This window comes from Megalops cyprinoides, chromosome 13 (genome assembly GCF_013368585.1).
Source record: "Megalops cyprinoides isolate fMegCyp1 chromosome 13, fMegCyp1.pri, whole genome shotgun sequence".
In the NCBI taxonomy this organism is placed as follows: Eukaryota; Metazoa; Chordata; class Actinopteri; order Elopiformes; family Megalopidae; genus Megalops; species Megalops cyprinoides.
Genome location: NC_050595.1, coordinates 8,292,292 through 8,302,976, shown reverse-complemented (window position 1 = coordinate 8,302,976; position 10,685 = coordinate 8,292,292). Strand labels below are relative to the sequence as shown.

General features: G+C 38.7%; 2 protein-coding genes across 2 annotated transcripts; both read right to left on the bottom strand.

Moving 5' to 3' along the window:
* Nucleotides 1–1,432: 1,432 nt before the first annotated feature.
* Nucleotides 1,433–5,936, bottom strand: rnf141 (ring finger protein 141). The gene is made up of 6 exons (XM_036543858.1): nt 5,766–5,936; nt 4,841–5,044; nt 4,480–4,588; nt 4,021–4,202; nt 3,142–3,249; nt 1,433–2,493 (listed from the first exon to the last, which is right to left on the bottom strand). Exons 2-6 carry the CDS (start codon nt 4,981–4,983, stop codon nt 2,343–2,345), a joined length of 693 nt encoding a protein of 230 aa, XP_036399751.1. The 5' UTR covers nt 4,984–5,044; nt 5,766–5,936; the 3' UTR covers nt 1,433–2,342.
* Nucleotides 5,937–6,485: 549 nt separating this feature from the next.
* On the bottom strand, nt 6,486–9,628 carry LOC118788152 (lymphatic vessel endothelial hyaluronic acid receptor 1-like). The gene is made up of 6 exons (XM_036544042.1): nt 9,468–9,628; nt 9,018–9,198; nt 8,583–8,722; nt 7,787–8,002; nt 7,558–7,636; nt 6,486–7,220 (listed from the first exon to the last, which is right to left on the bottom strand). Exons 1-6 carry the CDS (start codon nt 9,547–9,549, stop codon nt 7,085–7,087), a joined length of 834 nt encoding a protein of 277 aa, XP_036399935.1. The 5' UTR covers nt 9,550–9,628; the 3' UTR covers nt 6,486–7,084.
* Between the last annotated feature and the right edge of the window lie 1,057 nt (nt 9,629–10,685).

Here is a 10,685-nt window from a genome sequence, read left to right as displayed (position 1 = left end):
ATGCCGATGACAAAAGGAAATCCTTTTCTGTAACAGAATTTACTAATCCAGTAAGACTCCTTACAGCAAATGAACAAATCTGAGACATTAAAACCTTCAAATACATTCATACTTACTGAAAAACGATCTACATTAACAAATGTGTGTGGTTTATTGCCTACTTTCAAAGCTCTGTGTTAGGGAAAAGACCATGAATAATCAAACATTTGTATACATTAATTTCTCTTTATTGTTCTACAAGCTCAATAAAACATGCTGCCAATCAAAATTCTGAGATGAGAATTCTGAGATTCTGGGTGACTGCCTTAACAACAGAGCCACCTAGAGGCCACACATGTCCACTGTATTGTCAACAGATTTACTGAAAATCCAAAGAGCAAGTTACACCTTTTCACTTGTGACCAAGAGGACAATCTTCAGAGTCTATTTAGGTCTTAAATTAAGAAAATGTACATTACAGTGCAGAGTCGTTCAGTGTCTTTACTTTTATTTTTTAAAAATGTATATAGATATAATTTTTAAATTCTGGTTAGTTTTCTATTCAGAAAAAAATACTGTATTCATACATATGGTCATAGCATGTACAGCAATAAGTTGAAATATGAAAATATCTTTACTATATCAATAGTGTAAACCAAAATACCTAACCAAACCAACACCAAGTTTTGTCTCCTGAAAGATAGAAACAGAGCATTAGATGGAAAGGAATTAAAGTTTTTAAGGAATTAAGAGTGAGAGAACAGTGGGTGAAATCACCAATTAAGACAAATTTCAAAAATTCTAATTGTTTATTTAGAGAAGAACCTAACCCTAAACCTTCACTTAAGAACTCCTTCTGAATCTAAAATATAATAATGTTTGGTCAAATCATGAAATATGACCTAAATATGCATTCCAAATTCTATTTTAAAGTAAACAGCACAAGAAAGACAACCTTCTGACTTTGTTCATATCGAGAAACTGTAATTAATCTAAATAAATAAACTTGGTGTGAAGCTACTAAGTTACCACTTTGCTTCTATAGGCATTCAGTTATTTTATTATCAGACTATTAAAAATTTAATAATTGAAATGAAGTTCTGAGTAATCAATTTCTGTAAATATTCCATGCAAAGAAGAAAAGCAAACAAAAAAAGTCACACCACAGCAGTGGTACTATTTCTGAATCTTCTGATTCCTTTATAAAATATGAAAACCAAAGGAAATCCTTTTTCGGCAGTGACTTTGGTCAACCCCATTCATTTTATTTAAACACATCCCCATGTCATTTTAAAATGGCTGACAAAAACTTCTTACCCAGAAAAACCACAGGTTTTTTAATGAAGCAAGTACTGATTAAAAATTAAAGTGACTGATTCAAGAAGATTCTGATACAAGGAATGTGTTGAAAAGCTGACCTAATCCTCAGTGCTGTAACTGCAGATTCTTTTTCACTGGCTCTTTCAAAACGGAACTGAGGCATGATTTACTATTATTAAAATTGAGCAGGCCTATAGCATGCCTGAATTAAGGATCACATTACTTCTGATGTGGCTAGCTGCCCCATTTCTCCAGTCCACATCCACACAGAGCATTGTGTACTTCATGACAGGTTAGCCGATATTTTAAAAACGTTTGTCTCAAATCTGATGAGTTTGCCCCTAACAGCAAATGGTCAGCTCCTGAACCACAGAAACTAAATCCATTTGTCCTCATAAATGCCATTTTTGGTCAGTATAGTGCAAAGTCATTATGATTTCACAGTCAGAAAACAAAATCTAAGAAATAAAAATATCTTCTGAGAATAGAATAACTGAGTGATTCAAGATGAGAACTACAAGAAATCTATCAGTAGTGCTATTGCTTGTGAGCAAGCTGTCACAGTAAAAGATCAAAAAGACAAACTGTCTCAAAAGAGAAGCATATCCAGGTTTAAGGTGCCGACTTTAACAGCTTTAACAATTTAATCATTCTTTATAAAACAAAGCGCAACTGTTTTAAGTTAAGAATTTTAAGTTAATAGTTATTAAATTCAGTAGCCTGTAAAACTGTAAATGTATTATTGTACACATTTTTGAACAGAATCCTTTTTTTGGTTGTCTTCACCTAATCGTTAAACGGTGAACTTAACCTAAAAGCACAATCAATACTTTTGATGAACATTTTAACAGACGTGTATCTGCAACTTACACACTTTCGTGAAATGCTGGGTCATAACCCTGACTCAGATTTCTTTCACTGAAATTGTTTTGAAAAAACTGATTTTGCACTTTGAAAAGACTACCACTGTCAGCTGTACCCAAAAAACATAACTGATCACTGCATTTGCAAAACATTTAAATGATTAGTATCCCTAGCTAAGCTTAAGGTCTGTGTGGGTGGCCCGCCTCATCGGCGAGGTTAAGAATGTAACTCGCTATGTCCTCTTCGGTAGGGGCGTCAGACATGACCCAAGACTCGTTGGCCGCAGTCACCTGCAAGCGGCAAATGGGGCAGTTCCGACTACGGTCACTCCTGTCGAAGCAAATACATACAGTCAGCGTCCGATCTGTTGGTTTTCTGCTTGAAAATTGCTGCTGAACATCCAGCATGTCATGTAGGTAGATTGTTGGCTAATATGTACCTGCTGTGCAGCTTTTCGTAGTGGCGCAAAACAGCTCAGTATGACGATTTTTTTCATGTCGATCCAGGACTCCACTTCTTGTCACTGTTGCACTACCTTTTTCCATATGCGTTTTCCACTTGCACTATATTTGTGCAATTCTCATCCTGTCCTGACGCCTTTCTGATGCTGAGGCCTTGCTAGCAAGCCTCTTGGACTGCTTAGCGTGAAACCAGATCTAAATTGCATATTTAGATTTCAGGGTTTCAGTTCTGCTTCCTTAATTCAAATGTCACGCAAATATTAGCAATGACAGGGGAAGGCATAAACCCCAACAGGTAGTAACATAAGCACCAATCACAGGGGAAAATTCCTCCAACTTCCTTTCCCTTCAAATTGAACCCTGTGTGCAGTGTATATTTTTACCATTACGGAGGCAAATAAAAACATAAAATGTTGACAGAGAAGGGAAAACCTGGAAAATTGCCCACTTAAGGGGTCCAGCACTGAAGCCTGAAAACGTATCGTGAAATGTACTCGTCCTTGGTGACGACCCTCACCATTTGTCGATGCACTTCTGACAGAAGCTGTGGGCACAGGGCAGGATGAGGTCGGCTTTCCCATCCATGCAGATGCAGCATTCCTCCTCATCTGTCAGCTGCTTCACCCTGCACCAACACAGGCGACACAGCGCTGTCTTATTTCAGAGTGCGAAAGTGCAACCATTTTTTTTTTTTTTTTTAAACCACTGACATTTCTGTGACTGTGCATGGGGTCAAATCAGTTCTTCTATTCTTGATTTATCCAATCAATAACTACTTTGAGACAGTGTTTCTTTTTTGCAATAATCTTCACAGGGTTTCTTGTTTTGTTGTGATATTTTTAGAGTTCGTAATCATTCATAAGAAATTTTGACTCCAGTCACAGCTACATAATCATCTGATGCCCAATTTCATTTTATGAAAACAACCAGATTGGTGAAAATTTCCATCTTAGAAATTAAGCAAATATACATAACTAATGAAACAGCCTTTCAGACACGTTGCAGTTGGAGACATTCCAGGCTCATTATTCAGGATGTTAGTGCGGTCAGTAAAAGCCACCAATGGGCAACTTCCCCCCATTACACTAACCTGATTCTTATAAAACCTGAAATGGCTCAACTGCTATGCACAGGAAATGATAGTTGCATTCCTGTATGTGCTGAGGAAGAAAAAAACGTTCTTCCTATATGTATGCAGGAACTGACTCCCATATAATCTAGATCAACCGAGTCCATCACACTTAAGTTAGTTCTGGGGGCATGTGATGGGAGGCAGTGGCCACAGTCACATGCTTACAGACGCCAAAGAAACTGGAAAAAGAAAAAAGAACCAGCACCAGATGAATGCTAAAACACGTACTGGTTTTCATGCTTCAGACAGACAAAGGTGGATTACCTGCCCATCCACATGCTGGCCTGGCAGGAGTCCACCGAGGACAGCTGCCCCGAGGGCCCCTCGGTGGCGCCCTCTGCTGCCAGCACCTCTGCCGCCTGGCTGGTGATGTCCTTGTACAGTTGAATGAACTGGTACAGGTTCATAATGCGTGAGGCCTCAACCATGCCATCCTCTTTGTTGATCTGCCACAACAGAAGTATAGTCTTTGAACAAAAAAAACTCTTGAGACTTCTAGAATAGTCACGCAAATGCACAAATCTGTAACTGATCAGAACACAACACAAACAACTTTGCCAAAAATACAGGGACTTATAAATTGGTATTGTTCCTGAAAGCAAAGCGAACAATGAATCAATTGCATGGAATAATCCAAAACGACCTACCACTAATCATTTAGAATCATAGCCAAATATTCTTTTAAATAATGCTATTTTTTCAATTTGAAACCTTCCCACTCACTTTCGTACAAACTATTCGCACAGCAACTTTCCAAAGAGCAGACGTGTCTGTGCCTGGTTGGACTTCAAAAAGCAGATGCTTCTGTTGTCCAGCTGCCAGTTTTGCAGTTCTGGATATTATGGGGGGAAAAGACAGACAGGGAGGGAAATGTACGGACAATACAAACAATTCTAAATCTACTGTGCATATTAAATAGCATTCAATGATTGGGATGACATCAATCTAGTTAACACGTCCTCCCACTTCACGACATCTATAAATTATTCAAAAACATAAGCAAGCACACAAAGGATTCTCTCGCTTGTCTGTCACCAAACAAAGGTGCTCTTTTTGATGACACTGTAGTGCGTGAGACCCTTACACGTCGTTTAGTTCTGCTAGCCTTCCCAGGAACTCGTCGTAGGTGAGGTAGCCGCTCTCCCGCACCAGCCCTGCGTGTTTCACCACCTTCTCCGGCAGTCTGTTAATGACCGTTTGCGTTTGACTGGAGAGCTGCTGACCCATTCTGTCTCCGTTCAGAGAGCTCCTATCCAGGAAGGTCTGATATCATTCAGCACAGGAACCACTGTTCAAACAACAATCGACACCTTTGTTTTATATGAACACAATATTGCCTACAACGCACATACATGTACACTTAGCTATTTTGTACATGGATATGCAGCTAGCTAAAATTTGTGGGTAGATCAGAAAAATAACGTTGTAGAATTGCTAGTCAACCTTGTTGGTAAATGTACGCTAGCTAACTAAATGGGTAAGAATATTAAATATAATGTTTGACTTAGCAAGGTAGCTAAAGTAATTAGTTACCTAGCTAACTGGCTAGTAACGTAACTAACCAGACAGACCACAAGCTAGCAAAGTGGCTAACTATAGACAATCTTATATACCTGGTTCGGTAATTTATGTACCGAGCTAAGCTAGGCATATATGTCACGACAACAGTTGCTACCTGTTATGTCATTCATATTTCAACAATATCGGTATCAATAGCTTCCTGCAAAACAGCTAGGTAGCTAACTACCTTGGCAGTAAGCTACTTAGAACAGTAAACAACGTAGACCACACTTGTTACCTACTGATGTATTGTTAACTAACGTCAACTAGCAACTTAGACGTTAGCTAATAATACATTAAACGCTGTTTTGAGACCCAGAACATCACGGATTCTTGCTGGCTAACTAGCTAGCTACGCAAAAAAATAACTTCGAGGGAGGCCTTAGCTAGTTAGCAAACTAAATCAAATATGGCTAATCATGTCATGTCTTTTTTCTTAGTCATCTTACCAGATTTGTGTGCCATTATGAAGTGTTCAGAAATACTGCCATCTTTGCACTGAACATTTAAAAAGTCTCGACGATAGTATTTGTGTATGGGTGACAAACGTAACTAGCTTGGAAGCTCGATAAACAAACGCTAGCTTCCTATCACTTGTCGCTGTTATATGACGTCTCAAACTGTACCCGGGGCAGTGGGTTTCACTTGTAACCCTTTTTGCGGCCCTCGTCTCCAAGTACACGTTAAAAGTTTTTGCTTATACTGTGAATTTACACGCAGTGGTTTGCAAAAAAAAGGCTAAAACCTGAGCGCATTGAACAAAGCAATGTACAACATCGCTACCAAGATACCATCTGGTTACACAGGTACGGAGATTCCCGGCTGTCCTGTTTCAGCAAAATATCACATAATTTAACAGTTCACACACTCGAAAAGGAAACGTGCCATGCACCCATTTTCAACACTGTAAAAACACATTAAGATATCTGTAGATGTGTCCTATCCGCTGATACATTTAGCAATAATAAAGAAACTGTCCAAAATGGTAGTAGATATTCTTTGCTGTGGGATTTTCTTATTGCATAAATATGCAAATAGAGATTAAGTCTCTAGACAGACTCTCTGCTGCTCAAAGTGTTTAGTGTTTATCTCATAGGTAGCTATTCATACGACATGCCAAATGCATATGCTTTATTAATTTACTGTCGGTGCTTCACGCTCAGCCGCCCTCATTCAGAATGTGAACATGACATTGGGCACAGCCCCAGACACTGTCCTACTACAGTTTCTACTTCACTAAAATAGAGGAGTGTGCTACTGCTGACTCTAACAATATAGATGGTAGCACCTGTGTTAAAAAAAGGTCCACTGTGTTATTTAATAAGAAAAATAGGTTTAATGTAAGCCATCAAACAGTCCTCTGGGTAGTTTGCAATAAGCCCAGTTATTAAAGGCACAAAGGAACATGAACATATACTTCATTAACTATTTACAATTCAGATATTTAAATATTTCAGCATTTAACTTATTAGTTTTATAATTATAAACATTGACCGGAAGGTATTATGGAGGCACAAAGCTCAGGTCACAGAATAAATACATACACTTGGTTACTGTAACTGCATAACATGCCCATATACTGCGGTGAAGCATACAATACAAATAAAACCCCATTTTGGAATGCTTTTGACTGATAATGGTTATTTTCCCGTTAAAGCCATTGCATTCGCATTTCATTGCATTGCACTTAAGATTCATGTTCCACACTAGACACAGACATGATGTAGAAGAAATAATAATAATAATAGTGATTCATATAAAGCTCTTCTTATGAAGAATTGTTCTTGCTCCCAGCTTCCACATCCTCTGTCTGGTGTTCATTCAGCTCTTTCTCACATGAGCTTTTCCACACCTCCTCATCACCCTCTTTCTTTTGTTTCCTTTTCCAGAACGGGATGCTGCTTCTTTTTAGTTGGACATAGGGAGACAAAACAGAAACATGTCATAACAGTAAAATTATTGCACATAATTACCAAACTGAACATTAGCAAGCTTGTAATTGTGTTATTTGTCCTTAAAATGCATTTACTTACACTTTTAGTAAAGGGCTCTTTGTTAAATACTTATTATATTCCTGTGTGCCAATATCCATATATTGTGTAAACATATTGGAAATTGTGTTTGATTGCTTTAAGTCAACTTGAAATGAAGGTTAGGAAATTCACCTAGTATGTAATTACAGTGGTTCACAATAGTGTGTCATGGTCCTATGGCATAAACAAAGACCTGGAAAGCACTCACTTTCTGTTGATCCAAAGTGCAGCAAATGCAGACAGTAGAAGGAGCATCACAGCGGTGACAAGTAGCGCCGTTGGTACCACTGAAACATTTAAATACATTTAAATAAAGATTGCAGTTGCATAACGTGTTGTGTCATCTCCGAATGAATTAAGTCATAGATGAAAAGAAGACGTGCAAGGATAGAAGGCTGCAGTACTGATGAGAACATTCAAGGCTAAGGATGTCAAACCTCCAAAAGAAAACTCTGTGATGCTCTTGAGCTGGGGACGTAGAGACAGGTCAGGGTGGGCCGGTGTGGGAGAAGGAGAGTCAGAGCTTGACTGTGTTGAATGCGTTGATTGGAGGAGCAGGGTAACAGTGGGAGAAGGTGTTGAGGATGCTGTAAGTACTTTTTTAGTGGTTGTAGGTACATTGGTAGTCGTGACATTCGGCTGCATCTCCAAATCTAATGAGAGAAGAAAACAGGGATATAAAATGCAAATTAATGAAAAAATGAGATTAATGCCAAAGAATTTGCTGATTGCAGATCAATATCTCATACCAGTCATTTTTATTTATAATCCTATATCACGTTTGTTGATTTTTTAATAATTCTACTAGTGTTTTTATTTTCTGGCAAATTACTTTTGACAAACCTTTTCATTTTTCTCACAGAACTTTCACACACTACCCAGGGGATCATTTAGGAAACCAATGAAGGATGTTTCCAGAGCCATAGCTTCCTTTTCCCTGCCCCTCTGCACAACTGTCGATGTGCTTCCAGTTTATATGACAGCATAAAGTCATAAGGTTTTGATTTTGTCAGCATTCCAAGAGCTGCATTATGACATACACAAATCCGGTTTGCATCCGGTGAAAAACTGCAGAGGATATCCTGTGGAACAACGCATCATTTTTCATGTTGTGTTTTTCGTTAAGTCCTTTGCCAGCTTTGATCAGATGACTCAGTGTTGTGACCTGTCAGACCCACAGAAAAATTCTCAGGTGAATTCATTGACCTAATCAGACGAAGTAAGTTCCGGTACCTGTTGCGTTGAAGCAAAAGACGTCAAAGAGTTTGGTGACGGGTGTTCTCCAAGGAATGACCCCGACTTGATTTTGACCACACCCCTGGCTTGGCTTTATGCGAGGGATGACTGCAATTTGTTCGTCAATCCAACCGTACCTGTCAGAAATACACAAGTGTGACAGTACTGTTTAGGTGTTGATTCTCCATCTTTTCCTCACAAGCTGTTATTTCTTCAAGTGCATATTTTTTGCTTTCTTTTAAGGCACCCATACAGTAATTAGAATGGGATGCTGTCATAATATTCGACATGAAATATGATAAAAATGGATCCCATATGTAAGACTACAGTTTTAGTGGAATTGTTCAGGTGTTAAGTAAGACTTGCACCTGCCTAGTGTCATTACTACTGTGTCATACTATAGAACTTCTCATATGTACGAGCAGAACATACCTGCATGTCTCCAACCCATTCCTGTGTGCCTCTAAGACTTGTGCTTTTGAGGCTATGGTAACATTCAGAAACTGGCACACCTCTCTGGCTTGTGAGGCGTTGAAGGCATAGGAGACCTTATTTGGCAATGATCCAAATGCAACCTCAAACACCCCTGAAACTCGGCTATCTTTTGGGTAAACTGAAGAGAAATGGCAGGCAAACAGGGAAAGGGTTCAGATTATATTTCTAAAAACCAAAGAATATACTAAGTGACATCCTTATTGATTATAGTCAAATCATTTTAAGATATATTGAATATGCATTTCTTTTGCCAGCAATAATTCATATTCATATTTTCTATAAAAAGTTCAGCACAATTAGACATAAGAATATAACATTCACTTAGGATCTTAAAAATGAAAAATGATCACAAAAGTAAAAAAAAAAAAAAAAAAAAAAGAAACTTACCTTGGAGTTGACTTGGATTGAAAAGCAACACAGGAATGGCAAAACTGCAAATGAGGCATGCACTGAAACAAGCCCTTGCCATGGCTGTTAAATGTCAGAGATGTGTTCTTGGCCGGTGAGAATGAAAAGCAGCCACGACCAAGTCTGAATGGCTTTTTGTTAGGATGGCTGTGGGGTATTAGTACTGGTGTGGTGGGGTCAGGGAATTACACACTATCAGAAGTGATGACAGGACCAAAGCCCAAGAACAAAGGAAACAGGAAGTGTGTGGATATCGGGGTGGGGCCCCCAATACGAGAACGTGCGTTGCAGGAAGCTGCCTCAGGGATAATGTGGAAAAGGAAGATTACAGTTCTTTTTTATTGCAGAAAGCTTAACATGAAATATCACTGTATGAAAAATAAATGAAGAAAAGCCAGTTTTACAGTAAATGACAGATTGTGAGTTGATTGCATCTTTAGTAGTCTGTTGACAGTTGCTTGGAAAACAGTGATGAAGTGTATTACCAAATATTAGTGGCTAATATTGTTGTTGGTTGTGACATATGAGACTTTCCAAATAGTTTTCACAGGTCTCTCTCTAAATTAAGTCTTCATCCTGCAGTGCACTTCATAATGAGATGAAACCTGCTGGACAAACCTTCCCTTTAACATTCTTTTAAACATTTCTGTAGAAGAACCCAAGGAAGGGTGGTGGGATGCTCATGTGGTGGAAAACAGTGTGTTGATTTTCGGAGACTGACAGCGATCATCAGCTGCAGGTTCCCTCGTTTCCCTCTATCTGACACTGACACAAGTCACATCCTGCTGTGCTGCATCCCAGAAAAACATCTCTGCTGGGATGGCAGAGGTTCAAAGTTAGACAGGAAAGTATGTGTGTTAAAGAAGAACAAACAACAACAACAGTTACCAAAAACTCCAGTCGGTGCAGTTACCAGCAATTAGCCTCGGGAATTCCATATACCTGTGTATTTGTATTTCATCAAAGCTTGTGTTTTTTCAACAAAAGTGTCTTGACATTGACTCTCCTCACCTTTACATCGTCACCATAATATACATACTTTAGCAGCACTTGTCATTTGATATTCATTTAGTCCTGTTTTGCAAGCCTCGTTTCAGAGTTTTGGCCATGTTTTTCCACGCTACTTCTTTATCATCTCTCCCCATCCTTTTAGGACAGAAAGTTCAGGACATTAATTGATGGAGGTAACTTTAAGGA